This window comes from Indicator indicator, chromosome 33 (genome assembly GCF_027791375.1).
Source record: "Indicator indicator isolate 239-I01 chromosome 33, UM_Iind_1.1, whole genome shotgun sequence".
NCBI classification, from domain to species: Eukaryota; Metazoa; Chordata; class Aves; order Piciformes; family Indicatoridae; genus Indicator; species Indicator indicator.
In genome coordinates, this window is record NC_072042.1 from 6,410,840 (window position 1) to 6,430,409 (window position 19,570).

The 19,570-nt window shown below is 54.6% G+C and overlaps 1 protein-coding gene across 1 annotated transcript in view; it reads left to right on the forward strand.

Moving 5' to 3' along the window:
• Nucleotides 1-17,673, forward strand: part of MAN1C1 (mannosidase alpha class 1C member 1) — a 60,104-nt gene extending 42,431 nt beyond the window's left edge. The window contains exons 3-12 of the mRNA XM_054395303.1: nt 959-1,074; nt 1,416-1,496; nt 3,537-3,631; nt 7,715-7,838; nt 10,009-10,102; nt 14,237-14,352; nt 15,132-15,351; nt 16,153-16,325; nt 16,941-17,056; nt 17,556-17,673. Coding sequence (XP_054251278.1) covers nt 959-1,074; nt 1,416-1,496; nt 3,537-3,631; nt 7,715-7,838; nt 10,009-10,102; nt 14,237-14,352; nt 15,132-15,351; nt 16,153-16,325; nt 16,941-17,056; nt 17,556-17,673 — 1,253 coding nt within the window. The remainder of the gene's footprint in view (nt 1-958; nt 1,075-1,415; nt 1,497-3,536; nt 3,632-7,714; nt 7,839-10,008; nt 10,103-14,236; nt 14,353-15,131; nt 15,352-16,152; nt 16,326-16,940; nt 17,057-17,555) is intronic.
• Nucleotides 17,674-19,570: the final 1,897 nt, after the last annotated feature.

The following is a 19,570-nucleotide window of genomic DNA, read 5'->3' on the forward strand; positions in this document are numbered from 1 at the left end:
ACTTTGCTTTCCCATGCCAGGGATTGATTTAGGGAACCCTAAGAGCAGCAGAACTCAGGCACTGGGAAGCTGCAACCCCAGGGCTGTTCACAGCCCTCTGAAGGGCTCCAAGGTTCCCTGGGTGGTGTTCCTGGCACAGCATTCCAGCTCAGGCTGTCTCCATGGAAGTTCTGCTCCCATCCATGTGTCAGGCAGCCCTTGGCATGCAGCTTGCTGCATGGAGGGCATGGCTGGCACCTGCCTCATCTGCAAGTGCCCCCTTGCCATCTGCTGGGGCCTGGGAGCATGTTCCAGGCACTGTTCCCTCAGCCACAGGAAGGGACCTGGCCCTCAGGTCACCTACTCTCTGCCCAGGGCTCAGTGAGATCTCCCTGCTGCCAGCTGAGGCTGTGCTCTGTAGATGGGCACCCAGGGGGCACCCTGGGGCATGGCATGGTGCAGGAGTGCTTTGTGCCCCAGATAACAAACACTGCCAGGGCAGAATGAGCTGAGTCCTGGCTTGGGTGCTCTTGCACACCAGCAGTGACTCTTCTCACTGAGGTTCATGCTTGGGACAGGTCAGAACCAGGCTGGGTTGAGGTTCAGAGCTGAGTCAAGATCAGTGCTGGCATTGCCTGTGAGTACTTTGGCTGAGCCAAGGCTGGACGGCAAGGCCAAGACTGGAAGACAAGGCCAAGGCTTGCAGTCCTGACTGGTGGCTTCAAGTGTGGGCCTGGAGCTGCTCCTTGGGGGCTTCCTCCCAGAAGTGTCAGACCTGCCAAATGTGAGCCTCTCCAAGGCAGCCCTGCTGGTCCTGTTGGAAGATCTCAGCCTAGACCTTGGCCAGTTTGGATCCCATCCAAACATCCTCAGAATCCGGACTGGAAGCTGCTGCCTGTCCCAGCTCCTGCAGAGTGATTTAGAGCCCAACAAGACTGCAGGGCTGGGGCTCCACCACCTTCTTCTCTGTGCAATGCAGGAGGCCTTCGAGGAGCTACAGTGGTGGATGCCTTAGACACTCTCTACATCATGGAACTCGAGGAGGAATTCCAGGAAGCAAAGAAGTGGGTGGAGGAGAGCTTTGACTTGAACGTGGTGAGTCAGGTGCTGGGAATGCCCTGGGATGCCCAGCTGTGCCCCAGGCTGCCTGTGTGCCCCCTGCTGATCACCATCTCTTCTGAGGGTCTCTTGGGGAGGGGAACAATGAGGTCTGGGTGAGGTGGGGAAGGAGCCACTCAGCTCTGCTCTTCTGCAGGGCCACAGCCTCAGCTGGTGACCGAGGGGCAGCCTGGGTTGCTTCCCTTCCCTTCAGGCTCCCCCTGCAGAGCAGATAAAGCACTGTGAGACCTTAGCTCACAGGCTGTGGGTGAGGGCAGGGGGTCTGAGGTGGCTGCCTGCAGCTGCAGCCCCTGCAGTGGAGCCGTTGTGTGTTGCAGAACGGAGAAGCCTCCTTGTTCGAGGTGAACATTCGCTACGTCGGGGGACTGCTGGCTGCCTACTACCTGACTGGAGAGGAGGTTGGTTGGAGCCTGTGGCTCACAGTCACCCAGAAGGAACTTAAAGGGTTTCCCACCACCTTTTCTCTCAGCATCAGATCATCCCTCCCTGCCAACAGGCTAAGCCCAGTAATGTTCCTTTAATCACCCTGCACCCCCCTGCACTGCTCCTTTGCAGAGAGCTTCTCTCCTGGGGGCACTTCTGGCAAGCCCTGGTTTGGGTTGCTCCCTGCTGGAATGCCACTGGCAGTGATCTTTGCCTCTTTGTATCCCAAACACAGACAGGATTCCTTCCAGCATCATCCCAGATCCTGCCTCTCACTGTGGGGGGCAGCTGGTTGGTGGTGAGTGCTGCAGACTCCACCTGGACACTCTCTCTGCAGCAGCAGTTCCCCAGAGGCAGTGCCCTGGGGTACAGGGAAAGCAGATGGCAAACTGCCAGGGCAGGGGAGCTGTATCCTCCCAACTTGTGACAGAGCCCCACAGAATGTCCCCTTGCACAGGGGCTGTGTGCTGGGTGTCCCAGTGCCCCCCCAGCATGGTCAAGCAGCCATTCCCCATGGATGCTCCCAGCCCCCAGGAGCCCTGGCTGAAGCAGGAGACTTTTGCTTCCACTTCTTTCTCTCCAGCCTGGCAGAGGCCAGGGTTTAATGCCATAATCTGTTTGATAATGTGGCAGGGCTGGAATTTTACAGCTGGCTGCAGAGAGATGAAGAGATTATTCCTTTGCCCTGGAAGTCTTAGGCAAGCAGAAACTGATTGAAGGGGGAGGTTATGAGTGGAGGAACTGGAAGAGTGGCTCTTGGATGAGAGCTCAGCTCTCCTGCCATGCCCTGAGCATGCCTGGGTGCTGTCCTCTGGGACAGGATGGGAAATGTCTCATCCCTGCAGGGTGACACCACTGAGCTGAGCAGGCACAGGAGCAGCTCAATCACTTGGGCTGCGTTTTAAATGAGTTCCAGGAGTGGCTTCTGCCTGTGAATTGCCTCCAGGGAAAACTCTCAAAGACTCAGGGCCTGTCTCAGTCACAGCTTCAACAGGCTTCAGACCAGCAGGGCAAAAAAGGAACCACCTTAGGCCAGGGACCTCCAGCAGTGACCTCTTGAAGTGCAGTCCGCAGCGATGCTCAGCAGCCAGGGCAGTGCCTGTCACAGCCCCAGGCACAAATCAAGTCCCTGCCTCTCCCTTTCCTTCCTCAACCAAACCTCTCTCTCCTGTGAGTGCATCAAAGGTCTGCAAGCCCACAGGAGAGCTCAGGTTTCCTCAGTGCTGTATTTTTAGAGCAATACATTGCTGCTTGCTGAGAACTGGTGTGACAGCTTGGGCTGGGAGAGGGGGGCTGGAGGTAAAAGGCTTCTGCTTGATCTCCTAAGTCACTTAGAGGCTTCCCTTGATCAGGACTAATCTCTGGAGCAAAGCTTAGTGCTTGTATCAGTTTGTCCCAAAATAATTGTGCAGGGTGGCTTTGTGCTGCAAGCCACCATAAGCTGTGATTTGATTTGAAAGCCCCAAACCTGAGACATCCCAAGTGGAAAAGGAGCAGCTTAGCCACGGAGCCACAAATCCCTCCCCGGAAAGAGCTGTCAGGAAAAGATTGGTCCTTGGGTTTGACAACAGGAGGTGACACAAACTGCTGTGAATCTCACAATGCTTCACCCTAGCAGGAGCTCTTTTGATTTGCACTCAGTTGTTTCACCTCCCTGTGTCCTCTGCCACCCTGGGCAAAGGGAAGAATCTGGCCCCAAAAGGTCACCTTGGGATCAGTTCAGAGCATGGAAAGTCACTGCTGAGGTCTTGAGGGTGTTCTCAGCTCTACACCTCTGGCTGCTTTCATGCAGGCTGAGGGGTTGGGGGGCACTTGGGGCTGGTGTGGGGGCTCAGAGGACATTCAACAGGAGCTTGGGTTCAGCTCTGTTAGGCACAAGGGCAGCAGCACACCAGAAGCAGCAGGGTTGAGTTTTGCCAAGGGTGAGCTTGAAACCCTGGGTCTGAAAGGAGCCAGCGAGCCTCAGAGTCACAAGCAGTGCATCAAATATTTATCTCCTCTTCTTCTTTTAACAGGTGTTCAAGAGTAAAGCTCTGGAGCTGGGAGAGAAACTTTTGCCAGCTTTTAACACCCCCACTGGCATCCCACGCGGCGTCATAAACCTGGGCAGGCAAGAGACGAGTCCTTAGCAGCTTCTCTTTGTGTTATTGAGGGTTTGTAAAAGACCAGGACCCAGGCAGCAGCAACAGCAGTAGCTCCTCACAGGTGCCCCCTTCTAGTGCAGCTTCTTCCAGGTCATTTCTTTTGCCACCTCAGAGCCAGGAGGTGCCTTGGCAGAGCACAGGTGACTCGAGTCAGACCCAGCTGTGCTTTGTTACTGTGGGGCCAGCTGCGAGTTTCTTCCTCTACCTCCTGGCAGTGCTCCCTGCTGCAAACCCATTTCCCTGCCTCTCATTTCCTTGGAAAGGTTATTTGCAGTCTGCACAGAGCCTGTGCTGCTCTCTGGATTTTTTGCAGTGTGCCCAACTAGGTGCTTGTGAGTTTATCCAGGTTCCACAGTAGGAAAAATTGGGGAAGGAGCTGGATGGGCCTGGCTGAGAGGTGTGCTGCCAGGAAGGGAGTTGTGTGCGGAGCTCCTGGTGGTCTCCCTGGTGGAAGTGCTCAGCCAGGTGTGAATCCTGCCCTCAGAGCCACGTTTGATGTCAGGTAGGTGGTTTGCTCCTGCTGGAGGCAGCTGAGTTAAGCACCTCGCTGAAGGTCTCTCAGCAAGCAGAGGCAAACCTGGGAGCTGGGCTCCCAGTCCCTGCTGCTTGCTGGCAGAGCATTCCCAGGTCTGATGCCTCCAAACAAACCCCCCAGGGGAAAAGGCTGAAACAAGGAGCAGCAAACATGGGTTAACAAAAGCCTTTCCCCCTCAGAGCAGCAGCCATGACAATCACTGTTCCTCTCTTCCCCAGATCTCGTCCTGGCTCCTGTCAGTGTGAGGTGCCAGACCTGGTCCCCACTGATCCATTGCTCAGGTGGTGAAAAACTGAAGCCAGCAGCACGACTTTTATTGTCTCTTTCTCCAGAAGGAGACATTCTGCTTCCTTTGCAGCTGATAAAGGCTGAGCACAGCCCTAACCTTTCACAGAAATGCCAAAGCCTTCCCCTGCCCTTTGTGAAGAGAATCGGAGCAGGCTCTGTCTGCTCAGGCATTCCCCACATGGTTTGCTGATGACCATGACTAAGAGCAAAGAAAATCAAAACAACACCAAGCCCACAAGCCAGAGCCTCTATTGCTGCCTTGAGCTCTGCCTTCAGGGCCATCAGACTGCTCTGAGGGCTCAGAGTCTTGAGGAGCAAGGATGAAGTGAGCAAAATCTGTGGTCTAACCGCTGCAGGAATGTGATGAAGAGGCAGAGGGGAAGGGGAAGGGAGTTGCTCAGTGTGAGATAGAGAGGGAGCAGGGGCAGGCTGAGAGCACACTGACCCAGAGGGCAGGGTCAGAGCAAAGCTCAGAGGGGTTTTGCAAGAAGGAGTTCTGTGCTCTTGCAAGGATGTGCTAAGTCCACAGAGTCCTCAGGGTCCCGAGGAGGAGAGTCTGGCAGTGTCTGCAGGCTTGTGGTGGTAGTGGCCTGGGGGTGTGGGTCAAGAGTGGCATGAATGAAAATCCAAACCCCCAGAAGCTGGCATCGAGGCAGTGCTGCAGACCCCAGCACAAAGGCATCCACCCCACCCCCAGCTCCTCCCACAGCCTGCTGGCTTCACCTCTTCTGTCACCTCATGCCACCTCTTGTGTGCCCCCTCTGCTGCTCTGCCTCCCCAGGGCCTTTTGTGTGCACACAGCCCTGGATCCTGTCCCACACAGCCTTGTTTGCCATCCTGCTGGCCCAGCTGCCTGCCAGCCCCAGGAGCACACTGCTGCTCAGTGCTCTCTGCCTGCACCTTCCACTGCCATTCTCTCCTCATGCCTCCTCTCCCAGGCTCCTGGGCCCTGCTTTCCTCCACATCTCCCTCAAACCCTCTGCACCCCCAGATTTTTCCTCATCATCCACTCCTGGGTTTACTCTGGTTTGCTGCTTTGGGTCTATGTGAGGGACAGAGGTGATGCAGCCATGGGCAGTGCTTTGGGTGTCCCTGAGGGACAGAGGTGATGCAGCCATGGGAGTGCTTTGGGGCTCTGTGAGGGACAGAGGTGATGCAGCCATGGGCAGTGCTTTGGGTCTCCATGAGGGACAGAGGTGATGCAGCCATGGGCAGTGCTTTGGATGTCCATGAGGGACAGAGGTGATGCAGCCATGGGCAGTGCTTTGGGTGTCCATGAGGGACAGAGATGCTGCAGCCATGGGCAGTGCTTTGGGTGTCCATGAGGGACAGAGATGCTGCAGCCATGGGCAGTGCTTTGGGTGTCCATGAGGGACAGAGATGCTGCAGCCATGGGCAGTCCCTGCTTGCACTGGGCAGTGCTGAAGCTCCACTTCTCTGGGGGACAGATAAGCATTGGGCATTTTCCTTTGTCTTGAAGCCCAAGGTCCTTTGACCAGCAGTGTCCTCTGAGATATTCAGGCCATGGCAGCTGTGCAGACCCAGCCTGTCCAGCCTGTAATGCTGACAAACTGTTTTCCTGCAGGGGGTCACTGCAGGCTGCTCTTTAACCCAGGGACACATGGCAGACATCCTCCGTTTCCTCCAGACCTCCCTCTGCTTGAGTTTCACTGTGATTTGTAAGCCAGGGCTTGGGTTCCCAGCAGCATTGGACCTTGCAGGCAGTGCCTGGCTGCGTGCTTGGGACAGAAGGTCCCCTGGGGAGGGTTGTGTCAGCGGCCCTGGCCCCAGCCTGGCTGCTGTCCCCACAAGCACAGCCCCATTTGGCTGCCTGCAGGCACTCCTGATGGCAAGGAGGAGCTGGGAGGGCAGTTTGTGAGATGATGTTTGTCAGAGGGTCTCTTCAGTGCAGTAAATAAAGGCAAAGTGATGGAGTCCTTATGGACCTGAGAACACACTGGGATTGTTCTGCAAAGCCAGCCCAGGGCCAGCTGCTGCCAGCTTCAGCAGCTCTGCCCAGTGCCAGATGAGTGCCACACTGACCTGCTCCTGCCTGCCTGCCTGCTCAGGGGGATCTCTGCCCTGGAGACTCGGTGTTGTTGGGGTCTGCATTGGAGCTGCACCCAGGGGTTCAAGTGGGAAGCTGCAGGAGCAGCCTCCTGGCAGTGCCTGAGCCCTTGGGAGCAGCCTGAGGCCGTTGCTGATCTAAGAGCTCTGTCTGCAAGGGAAACAAACAGCTCCAGACCTCAGATGCTTTGCTGTAGAGCAGCACAGGGAGGAGAAACTTCTTCTTTTTTCTTTTTCTTTCCTTTCCCCCCTCGGAAAACTCTTCAGTTTCAGCCTCCTGTAAGCAGCAGAAGCCTTTTCCTGCTGCCAGCCCAGCTGCCAGGTGCCATCTAGTGCTGTGCCCCCACTGCCAGCCTGCTCCCTCTGCCCCCTGCACCCCAGCAGCTGCCAAGCCAGAGCCTCCTCACTGCTGGGCTTTGGTTTGTAAACCTTTGCTGCTCTGACACCACACAGGAGTGTGCAGGGATCCTGGGTGGCATACTGGAGAAAAGGAGGCTGAGGGAGACCTCATTGCTCACTACAGCTCCCTGAGAGAAGGTTGGAGACAGGTGGGGGTTGGGATCTTCTCCCTTGGAGTAAGTGATAGGATGAGAGGGAATGGCCTCAGCTTGCACCAGGGGAGCTTTAGGTTGGTTATTAGAAGAAACTTCTTCCCTGGAAGGGTTCTCCAAGCCTGGCCCAGGCTGCCCAGGGAGGTAGCTGAATCCCCATCCCTGGAGGTGTTTCAAAGAGGCAGAGCTGTGGTGCTGAGGGCCATGGCTTAGTGTTTGGTTACCAGGAGGTGGTCGAATGTCAAAGCAGATCCAAGGGTGAGGCTGTCAGTGCTTGGGAGAGCCTCTGCCCTCCCATGTCCTGTGCCAGTTTCTCTCCTGGCACCTGGCAGTGCTGGGTTAACTTTTAGGCTCAATGATCTTTAAAGTCTCTCCCAACCTAAACAATTCTGTGGCCCTGTGGTTGCTCTCCCACAAAAGCTGCACTTGCCCAGTCCCAAACAACCCTTTGGCAAAGAACTGCTCCTGGGGAGAGTCCTCACAGCCTCTCTGTTGCCCTTTCCATGGCCCCTGGTGTGCAAAGGCAGGATCTGCACTGGGGGTGGGGGGAACCTCAGGCTCTGGCTGTGGTTTGCTGGCACTGAAGGTTGCCTTTTCTCTCCTTGCAGTGGCATGAGCTGGAGCTGGGGATGGGCATCAGCTGGCAGCAGCATTTTGGCAGAGTTTGGCACCTTGCACTTAGAATTCCTGCACCTCTCAGAGCTCTCTGGCAACCCAGTGTTTGCAGAAAAGGCAAGTTCCTGCTCTCTCCTTAACTGCTGGGGTCAGTGCTGGAGCAGAGCAGCCACCAGGGGATTGCCTGCAGCAGGCTGAGCCTTCTCCCCAGTACAGCTCACCAGAGGAGGAACCTTCAGAGTGGGACAGGGGGAGTCAGAAACCAGAGCCTTGCAGAGGTCAGGAGGCCTCAGAGCATCCTGGGCAGCAGCTGCCCTTGGAGATCCTTCCACAGCCTTGGGGGCTGCAGGTGACGGAGAGGCATCTCCATCACCTGCAGCCCCAGGGAGGAGCTTTTCCTCCTTCCCCTTCCTCTCCATCACCTGCAGCCCCAGGGAGGAGCTTTTCCTCCTTCCCCTTCCTCTCCATCACCTGCAGCCCCAGGGAGGAGCTTTTCCTCCTTCTCCTTCCTCTCCCATCACCTGCAGCCCCAGGGAGGAGCTTTTCCTCCTTCCTCTTCCTCTCCATCACCTGCAGCCCCCAGGGAGGCTGAGATGTCCCTCCCAGAGTCTCAGCCCTGTGAAGCTTGTAGCAAAGAGTTGAGTCAGACAAGGACAAGGGCCAGAATGAAAGCATCTGGTTGGGTGCAGGCTGCAGAGCTAATTGCTTAATGCTGAGATCCTAACAGCAGAGCCTTGTTCTTCCAGACTCTTTTTTTTTTTTTTCCCCTCTCCCCTCTGAACAGGTATTAAATGTTCTGCTCCAGCCAGCAAGGTTTCTGCTGAGGTCTTTTCTTGTGACAGCTGACAGATTGGATTCCTTTTGTGGAACTTGTAACTGAAAAAAAAGAAAAGAAAATCATCTATTAATATTAGACATTAGCCTGAACTTTGGGGGCTTTCTGATGTTGCAGGGCATGTGAGAGCAACTTAATGAATATATGCTGCTAGGTACCAGCAAGCCATTAGCTTCTGCTGCACAGCCCTCAAGAACCAGCTTGAAGGGAGATAAATTGCTCCAGTTAGAACCCAAACTGCTCCCCTGAGCCCAAGGGAAATGGGGCCTGGGCCAGAGCTCTCCAGGGTGGGATGGAAGCAGACAGTGGGTCTGGGAGTGGCAATAAAAAGCTCCAAGTGGTGCTCTCCCAGGGTAATTCCAGTGCAGGTCTGACAGGTGTGAAATAAAAACAAGAATTTGAAGGAGAGATGGGAAGAAGGAGAAGGGAGAAGCCGGGAGGGCAAAATGGAGAATAGAATGGAAACAAAAAGGGGAGGGGGGAGCAGGAGAGAAAAACAGAGGGTGAAGGAAATGTAGGAAGCCAGGAAACTCTGCAGGGGAGATTAAGGAAGCCTGGTGATGGGAAGTGGAGGAGACAAGCTGGAGATTCCTGAGGATAGTGATAGTGACAAATTGGTCAGAGGAAGAGGGCAGCTGAGAAAAGACCAGCAAAGGGAACGTGGTGTGGAGGGAAAATGTGTGCAGAGGAAGTGAAGGGCAGGCAGGGGTGCAGCTGAACACTGCAAACAAAGGGCGAGAGGATGCTCTGTGAAAAATGAGAGCTGCATCCATGGTGCAGGTTCAGGCTGGGGCATTCTGCATCCAGAGGAGGCCATGAAAATGAGCAGGGGGCTGGAGCACCTCTGCTAGGACAGGCTGAGGGAGCTGGGGATGTTCAGCCTGGAGAGGAGAAGGCTCCAGGGAGACCTTAGAGCAGCCTCCCAGTCCCTGAAGGGGACTTCTGACAAGGGCTTGGAGTGATGGGATGAGAGGGAAGGGATTGAAGCTTGAGGAGGGCAGATTGAGACTGAGGAAGAAATTCTTGCCAGTGAGGCTGGGGAAACACTGGCACAGGTTGCCCAGGGAGGCTGTGGCTGTCCCCTCCCTGGAGGTGTTCAAGGCCAGGCTGGATGAGGCCCTGAGCAACCTGGGCTGGTGGGAGGTGTCCCTGCCCATGGCAGGAGGTTGGAACTGGATGAGCTTTGAGGTCCCTTCCAACCCAACCCATTCCATGGATCTCTGACCTAATGAAATCCCACAGAGCCAGCTGGAGGTTGTGTTGAGGAGGGCAGCACAGGAGCTGCTCCAGCAGAGCCCTCAGCAGGGAGCAGTGTCCTTGGGCTGTGCTGGGCTGCTGCTGCTGCACCACCTGAGGCTGCTGTGCCTGCTCAGCCAGGGCTCAGCACTGCTGAGCTCCAAGGGGGGGCTCCTGCAGCCAGGTAACTGATTTCTTGTCTCTCCTCTTTCCTAGGTGATGAACATCCGGAAGGTGCTGAACAGAGTCGAGAAGCCTCAAGGCCTTTATCCCAACTTCCTGAGCCCAGTGACAGGGAACTGGGTGCAGCGTAGGTATCCCTGAGCTGGAGGGATCCCTGTGTTTGGAGGGATCCCTGTGTTTGGAGGGATCCCTGTGTTTGAAGGGATCCCTGTGTTTGGAGGGATCCCTGTGTTTGGAGGGATCCCTGTGTTTGGAGGGATCCCTGTGTTTGAAGGGATCCCTGTGTTTGAAGGGATCCCTGTGCTGGAGGGGTCCCTGTGTTTGAAGGGATCCCTGTGTTTGAAGGGATCCCTGTGCTGGAGGGGTCCCTGTGTTTGGAGGGATCCCTGTGTTTGAAGGGATCCCTGTGTTTGAAGGGATCCCTGTGCTGGAGGGGTCCCTGTGTTTGAAGGGATCCCTGTGTTTGAAGGGATCCCTGTGCTGGAGGGGTCCCTGTGTTTGAAGGGATCCCTGTGTTTGAAGGGATCCCTGTGTTTGAAGGGATCCCTGTGCTGGAGGGGTCCCTGTGTTTGAAGGGATCCTGTGCTGGAGGGATCCCTGTGTTTGAAGGGATCCCTGTGTTTGAAGGGATCCCTGTGTTTGAAGGGATCCCTGTGCTGGAGGGGTCCCTGTGTTTGAAGGGATCCTGTGCTGGAGGGATCCCTGTGTTTGAAGGGATCCCTGTGTTTGAAGGGATCCCTGTGCTGGAGGGGTCCCTGTGTTTGAAGGGATCCTGTGCTGGAGGGATCCCTGTGTTTGAAGGGATCCCTGTGCTGGAGGGGTCCCTGTGTTTGAAGGGATCCTGTGCTGGAGGGGTCCCTGTGCTCAGGGTACCACTGTGCTCAGAGCCCTGCTTGGAGCATTTCACTCTTGCCATCATTCTCTGGAAAGCAGCAGCAGGTGCCAGAGCAGCAAGCCAAGGCCCTGGCTTGTCAGGCAGTTCTCCATGTGATTGGATAATGCAGCCTGCTTTGTAAGATGCAATATAGTAATTGCAGACTTCTTCTCTCAGCCTCCTTCCCAGCTGAGTGTCTCAGCTGCAGAGAGCAGCAGAGCCTCCCTGGCACAGGGGAGGATAATGGCACATGGTTCATCACACATAGAAATCAGCACATCTCTCTTAAGACCTCATCCTGCAGTCATCACATAGCCCAGAGACCTGCCTGGGAGCTGGGCAGGGAGGCTGTGAGCAGAAGCCCTGTGAGGTTTCCTTCCAGTGTGCTGCAGCAAGTAAGGAAGCACCTGGAGAGGTTTGCAGAGCTTCTGGTGCCCCTAGGAGCCAGGGCTGTGTTCTCCTGTGTGCAGCCATGTCCCTGTTACCATGGCACTGCTGCATGGTGCAGGCTTGTGCCAGAAGGGTGAGCCAGGTATGCTCTGAGCCTGAAGACATGAGGGCAGTGTCATGGTTTGACCCCAGCTGGCAATAAGCTCCACACTTGTTCACTTCTTCCCCCACAGTGGGGATGGAGGAGAGAATCAGAAGGGTAAAAGTGAGGAGACTCCTGGGCTGAGATAAATCAGAGCTCTGGGGGCTTAACTTGCTGTTCTGTTAGGGATTTGCTTGTTCTGGCAAGGGAGAGCTGCTGGATTTGGTGTTTCTCTATCACAGGAAGAAGCTTCTCCTTGGAGAAGCTGCTTTGAACCTGTCAGTGGGTTACATCTGCAGTGACTGAGCAGTGTGCTCTGAGGTGCTGCATTACCTCATGCCCCCATGTCTCACTGCTCCCTTAGCTCATCCAGACGGCTCCAGACCTTTCCAACTCCTGCATCCATAGCTGTGACTGTAGCTGGCAGGCAGCTGCATGGCTGCTGTCAGCTGAGCCTGTCACAGAGCTCTGGCTGTGAGCAATCCCTGACCTTCAGCTGCCATTTCAGCAGCTCTCATGCTGCTCCACAGGCCTTGGCTCGAGAGGTGTCCCAGCAGAGCATCTCAGATGGTTGCAGTTGCCCCATCAGTGCCACGAGGGAAGGCAAAAGGCTTCTGTGCTTGTCCCATTAGTTGATCTCCCAGGTTCCCCAGTCCCTTTGTAAGCAGCTCAGCTTCCCCTCTGCAGAGCTGCTGCCCTCTGATCCACTTGCAAAATCCATCTCCCATCCCCTGCCACGCCCCTGAGATGCTGCTTTCCGGAGGTCAGCCTCAAGTGGCAGCCACACTGCACCTTTGATCAGACACAGGCATTGGTTGTGCCTGGTCACTGGTGCTGAGAGGAGGAGCAGTGGCTGTCTGATGCCATAAGTGATGGCTGCAGGATCTTTGGGAGAGGGGAGAGCTGTGCCCTTCGTTCAGGTGGTTAAAGCACTCAGTTGGATACTCAGCATTCACCTCTTCTGCCACTAATTGAAGTTCTGCTTCATCGTGCTGACCTGCTCCCACCCCTGCTGACATGCAGAGGAGCCTGTTGCTGGTTCTTGGAGCTCATTAGAAGTAGCCTCTGATGAATTGTTGTGGGCTAGGCTGATTTGTGGCAGAGGGCTGGAGATGACCTCTCCCCTAGGCTCCCACATCAGGAGGGCAGCTCCTGGCGCAGGCTGTTTGTTGTTGCTCATGAGGTGACCTTCTGACCTGAGTCCCTGTTCCAGAGAGGCAACAAACTGATCAACCTCTCCTGCATCTCCAATACTGCTGGTTGAGAAACAGATTAGGACCAAAGCAGGGAGGCAGAGCTGTTCCCTGTAGGTGCTGCCAGGCTCTCATTTTCTCTCTTGGTCATTAAAGCTCGTTGCAGGAAGCTGTTTGTTTGGGGGTTTGTTTTGTTTTGGTTTGTTTTTTTTTTTTTCTCAGAATTGCTGTGATTTTCTTAAAAGCTGCACCTCTGCTCTGGCTGCCCCAGCAGATCTGCTCAGTGAAGAGGCAGTGCTGTGCCTCTCCTGAGTGCAGCTGTTACCTTTAGGAAATGAAAGTGCAGCCCCCTGCTGCAGTAAGAGGTTTGTTTATGCGAAGTGCCTAGGAGGCAAACGCTGGCAGAGCTGATGCCATCTGGAAAGCAATTAGGTACCAGAGCTGCTGCTTTGGTGAGCTTATGAATGACACACTCAGGATCACAGAGCTGCTCCTCAGAGGCAGGCTGTTCAGCCACTGTTGGCAAATAGTCTCTCCCCTTTTCCTTTATTTTGTTTATTCCCCCCCATGAATTCATGCCTCTAATCTCATTGTTTTGCTGTGGATTATTCCATGGATCATTGGACAGGCTGGATCAGGGATATTTGCTCTTCAGGGCAGGAAAATGCATGGCTGTTGATCTCCTCTCCTGGTAGGATTTAGGATTTAGGCTAAGCCTCAGGACTTGATAGATGTGCAAGGGAAAATAAAAATATGAGCAGCTAGCTCTGGGGCCCTGCTGCTGCCTCTGCTTCCATGCAAAGTGAGGCTGTGTGCAGGCACAGGGCTGGGGTAATTAACAGGGAGGCTTCAGGCCACAGTGGGCAATTTGTCTTGTTCTGCTAAAAAACGGGAGGACCTGGCTGCTGGGAAGAACAAAAATGCTGCTTTTTTGTTTGTTTGTTGCCCCCACCCCCACCCTGTAGTATAGCTTCGAGCTCTAAATCCATCCAGCAGTTCCCCCCAGGCAGAAGCCTGCAGCTGTCATGCCCATTTCAGACTGCAATCCTTCAGCAGCCTCCTCTGCAGGAAGGTCACAGCACTGTGTGCTCTGAGCAGGCAGCCTTGGGAATCCGACTGCTGCAGGAGAAAATATTCAGTGTGGAGCCTTGTATCTGACTTTATCGTTTTAATACACCAACAACTCCAGCCTCCCCCAGGGGACCATGAGCCAGGAATACTAATAACAGGATGGGAAGGGTCCCTGCAGCAGCTCTGTGGGATGCAGGCTGTGTCCTCCCTTTCCTGAGGCAGGGAAGCAGCACCCAGGGAGGCAGAGATCCACTGGAACCTGCCCTTGCTTTGGGTTGATGAGGGTGGAATTGATGCTGCTGGCTTCACCAACAGGAAGCACCTTCCAGTTGCAGGCTAAAGAAGTGTTGCAAAGTAAAAGCTCTGAATAGTTTTGGGAACGGCTACTAATGCTTGGAGCACTTAAGTCCTGATTGCACTTTCCACCTTTCTTCCCTTCTGAAAAGGAAGTGCTGCAGGCTCTCCCCAGGACGCCAGGAAGAGGCAGGAGAGCACAAGGGCCTTAACTAGGCTGTGGCTGTTTGCTCTTTGTAGAGCAGCTGCTCACTGCAGAGCATGAACCTGAAGCTGTTTTTTTTTTCCCTACTACAGATCATGTCTCTGTTGGGGGGCTTGGGGACAGCTTTTATGAGTATCTCATCAAGTCGTGGCTGATGTCAGCCAGGAAGGACTCTGAAGCTAAGAGGATGTACGACGATGCGCTGGAGGTAAGGAGCAGGCTGCTGCTCTGGGGTTGTTTTTTTTGGGGGTGCACATTGTTCAGCAGAATACTTCAGGGAAAATGGTCTTAGATTGAGAGATTCATAGAATGGGTTGGGTTGGAAAGGACCTCAAAGCTCATCCAGTTCCAACCAACCCCCTGCTATGGGTTTGGACACCTCCCACCAGCCCAGGTTGCTCAAGGCCTCATCCAGCCTGGCCTTGAACCCCTCCAGGGAGGCGACAGCCACAGCCTCCCTGGACAACCTGTGCCAGTGTCTCCCCACCCACACTAGAAAGAATTTCTTCCTAATCTCCAGTCTCAATCTGCCCTCCTCAAGCTTCAGACCATTGCCTCTCATCTTATCACTCCAAGCCCTTGTCAGAAGTCCCTCCCCAGCTCTCCTGCAATCTCTTCAGGTACTGGAAGGCTGCTCTGAGGTCTCCCTGTGGCCATCTCTTCTGAAGGGCTGAACAGCCCCAACTCTCTCAGCCTGTCCCCATAGGGGAGTTTCTCCAGCCCTTGGATCATCTTTGTGGCCTCCTCTGGACCCTCTCCAGCAGCTCCAGGTCCTTCTTGTGCTGGGGGCTCTAGAACTGGATGCAGTGCTGCAGGTGGAGTTTCAGGAGAGCAGTGCAGAGGGGCAGAATCCCCTCCCTTGTCCTGCTGATCTTCTGAGTTTCCTTGATAGTCACTCCTGTCCACTAAGAATCTTGCAATGCCTAGTAAGTAACTTACTCTTGCTGCCCACTGAGTACCTTCATACCCTGATTTCCATCCCTTCAGGCAATAGAAAAGCACTTGGTCAAAAAGTCTGCTGGAGGCCTGACCTACATTGCTGAATGGAGGGGTGGCATCTTGGACCACAAAATGGGGCACCTGGCTTGCTTCTCCGGGGGCATGATAGCACTGGGAGCTGAGCAGGCTGCAGAGGAGAGGAAGCAACACTACATGAACCTGGCAGCAGAGATAACAAACACCTGCCACGAGTCCTATGCACGCTCAGGTAAAAGCTGCAGGCTGCAGGGGGCTGGGAGGGGGCACCCATGGCCCCCAGCTGCCTGTGGCAGAGCTTTGCAGCAGGGTTTTGTGCTTCAGCAGCATCTGCATCCCTCTGGGTGGCTTTCAGGCCTCTTTTCCTGGGCTGTCTGGAAGAGAAAGCAGCATGGTTTAGGCAGTGGGCAGCTGGAGCGGGAGGACAGGCAGATGTGAGCTCCTGTGGCACAGCTGGGAAGTGAAGCCAGAGCTGAAGCCTTGCCCCAGCACCAGCGTGGGCTGAGTCTGGCTTTTCCCAGCCCTTTGCAGACCAGAAGGGAAGTTGTACAGAGATTAATTGCAAGGTGTCCTACTCTGTGGAGCAGAGCAGCTGGCCCACATATGTGTGCTGTCAGCTGTAGCTACCCTCAGAAATACTTCATCCTCACCTAGATGGCATCCAGACACAGCAGAGAGGAGTGGCAGTGGGCACAGCTCATGCACTGTGTGGAGCTGCCCCTGGCTGGACACCAACTACATCCCTCAGAGGAGTGGCAGTGGGCACAGCTCATGCACTGCGTGGAGCTGCCCCTAGCTGGACACCAACTACATCCCTCAGAGGAGTGGCAGTGGGCACAGCTCATGCACTGCGTGGAGCTGCCCCTAGCTGGACACCAGCTGTGAGGCTGATCCAATAGCCAGGCCTGACTGATCTCATCTGACCCTCAGACACAAGCCTGAGTTAAATGCTGGTGTGAAAGCAACACAAAAGCACCTGGACAGCTCTGCTCTCTCTTCCAGCTGCTCACTGCCTGTCTGTGGCTTTGTCTAGACACCAAACTGGGCCCTGAAGCCTTTCGCTTCGATGCTGGCAGTGAGGCCATGGCAACCAGGCTCAGCGAGCGCTACTACATCCTGCGGCCCGAGGTGGTGGAGAGCTACATGTACCTGTGGAGGCTGACACATGACCCCAAGTACAGGCAGTGGGGCTGGGAAGTGGTGAAGGTAAGGCTGGAAAACTCCTACAGGCTGCTGGAGTCTTGGGAAACTCTTCCCTTTGGTCATTAACAGAGCAGAAATGATTTGTGTTAAGAGAGAGGCAGGAATGCACCCAGCAGCCTGGGGCAGCAGTGGTGTGGGTGGCAGGAGCAGGGCAGGGATTGTGTCCCTGAGCTGGGCACTGGGGATGCCATGCTGGGGGCAGTTTTGGGCCCCTCACTCCAAGAAGGACATTGAGGGGCTAGAACAGGTCCAGAGAAGGGCAACGAAGCTGTTGAAGGTTCTGGAGAACAGGGCTGGGGAGAAGCAGCTGAGGGAGCTGGGGATGTTCAGCCTGGAGAAAAGGAAGCTGAGGGGAGAGCTCATTGCTCTCTGCAGCTCCATGAGAGGAGGCTGGAGCCAGGTCGGGGTTGGGCTCGCTACTATCAAGTGATAGAACAAGAGGAAGTGGCCTCAAATTGCACCAGGGGAGGTTTAGATTGGGCATTAGGAGAAACTTCTTCCCTGAAAGGTTTCTCAAAGCCTGACCCAGGCTGTCCAGGGAGATAGCTGAATCCCTATCCCTGGAGGTGTTTCAAAGAGGCAGAGATGTGGTGCTGAGATTTCTCTTCCTTTTCCCAGGCCCTGGAAAAACACTGCAGAGTGGAAGCTGGCTTCTCTGGCATCCGAGATGTTTACAGCACATCCCCAACCCATGACAACATGCAACAGAGTTTTTTCCTTGCAGAGACTTTGAAGTAAGTAGAGAGACCTGGAGCAGCTCTGTGAGGAGCAAAGGCTGAGAGCCCTGGGGCTGAGAGCCTGGAGAAGAGCAGCCCCAGAGGGGACCTGAGTGCAGTGCTCAGCAAAAGCTAAAGGGTGGGGGGCAAGAGGCTGGGGCCAGACTCTGCTCAGTGGTACCCAGGGACAGGACAAGGGCCAAGGAGCACAAACTGGAACCCAGCAGGTTCCATCTGAACAGGAGGAGAAACTTCTTTGATGTGAGGGTGCTGGAGGCCTGGAGCAGGCTGCCCAGAGAGGTGGTGGAGTCTCCTTCTGTGCAGAGCTTCCACCCCCCTGGCCACTGTGCTCCTGGGCAAGCTGCTGTGGGTGCCCTGCTTGGAGTTGGATGATCTGCAGAGATCCCTTCCAACCTCCACCATGCTGGGATGCTGCGCTTCTGTGCTTGGAGTCCCACCTGAGTTTCCTTTAATCTGCCTTTGTTTCTATCCTCTTCCCACCCTCCCTTGGCTCCAGGTACCTCTATCTTCTGTTCTGTGAAGATGATGTGCTGTCCCTGGATGATTGGGTGTTCAACACAGAGGCTCACCCCCTGCCAGTCAACCACACAGACTCTAAGGGCAGCGTGCAGTAGGAGGCCTGGGTGGGTTCCTGCCATTCCTTCCCTTTCAAGGAGTTCCTCTGCTTCCTAAGATGGTATTTTTGGGGGACTACTCCAATTCTGGACAGTATTCCACTGGGAAGAGGAAACCATGATGTAAGCACCTTCTTTTCCTCTGTGAGGAGCTCTATTAGCCTGATAATGAGATGTTTCTTCTGGGCCATACTGTACACAGTTCATAGACATTCCTTTATACAGAGAATTTATATGAAATCCAGTGATTTTTTTTGTTTTGTTTTGCTTTCTAGTGGCCAAAGGACTGGAAGTTTGCCATAAAATAGACTTCACAGACACCTCCTTTTGTTTTTCTGTTTCATTTTTGCCTTTCTTACACTCTTGGATTTCTCACTTTCTAATGCACAGCTCTCCATGTGCTGGGCTTGCCAGGTGGGCAGCAGTCCAGGCTCCTTAGGAAGGACAGGGCAAGAGGTTGAGGAAGAGGAATTATCCTTTGTGTGAGGGAGCAGCTGGAGTGCATCCTCCACTGCCTGGGGATGGATGAGGAGCTGACAGAGCTCATGGGTTAGAACTAAAGAGAGGACAGGTAAAGGGGACCAGGGAGGACAAGAGGATCAGGCCCTCTACAGACAGCTAGGAGCAGCCTCAGGTTTGGATTTGCAGGCCCTGGTCTTTATGGGGGGAGGGTTCAGCCACCTTGGTACCTGCTGGGAGGACAGCAAAGCAGGCCATAAGGAATCTGGAGGTTCCTTGGGTGGATTGATGGTATCAGCCTCCTCCAAGGGACCGAGGAGCCAACAGAGAGGTGCTCTGCTGCACCTCGTGCTCACCAGCAAGCAGGAGCTTATTGGGGATGTAAAGATCAAACGCAGCTTTGCCTGCAGCGATCATGAGATGACAGAGTTCAGGATCCTCAGGACAGGAAGGAGAGTGAACAGCAAGCTCACAATCCTGGGCTTCAGGAGAGCAAACTTTGGGCTCTTCAAGGATCTGCTTGGAAGAGTCCTGTGGGATAAGACCCTGGAGGGAAGAGCAGCCTGAGCACCCCAGGGGTCAATACTGGGTCCAGACCTGTTTAAGGTCTCCATTGATAATCTGGATGGTGGGGCAGGCTGTACCCTGAGCAGGTTTGCTGGTGACACAGCAAAGAAGGCAAATGGTCTCCTGGGCTGCATTAGAGAAAGTATTGCTAGCAGGGCAAGGGAGGTTGTCCTGTGCCTCTACTCAGCACTGGTGAGGCCACATCTGCAGTACTGGGCCCAGTTCTGGGCTTCTCAGTACAAGAGAGACAGGGAACTGCTGGAGACAGTCCACCAAAGGGCCATGAAGATCATTAAGGGACAGGAACATCTCTGCTGTGAGGACAGGCTGAGAGACCTGGGACTAGTCAGACTGGAGAAGACTCAGGGGGGATCTTGTTAATGTCTACAAATCCTTGAAGGGAGGTGCACAGAGGACAGAGCCAAGCTCTGCCCAGTATGCCCAGTGACAGGACCAGAGGCTGGGCACAAACTGGAGCACAGGAGGGTCCCTCTGAGCATCAGGAAACACTTTCATACTCTGCAGGGGGCCAAACACTGGCACAGGTTACCCAGGGAGGCTCTGTCCATGGGGATACTCAAAAGCTGCCTGGACACAGTCCTGGGCACCTGTCTCTGGAGCTGGCCCAGATGGACCCCAGAGGTCCCTCAACTATTCTGTGGTGTCAAAATGGTAACTTAATCAAAAAGCTCCCTGCAAAGTTCTTGATCCTGATGTGGTTTTAGATCCTTCTGTGCTCCTAAATCACACCTAGCACACAGCAGCTCTCATCTCACCTCCGTTGATGGGGTTTGTGTTTTTTCTACTTTGATTTGGAACTAAATGTTATGAGTCACTTGTAATAATTTCACTGCTGTAATAGATCTGTGAA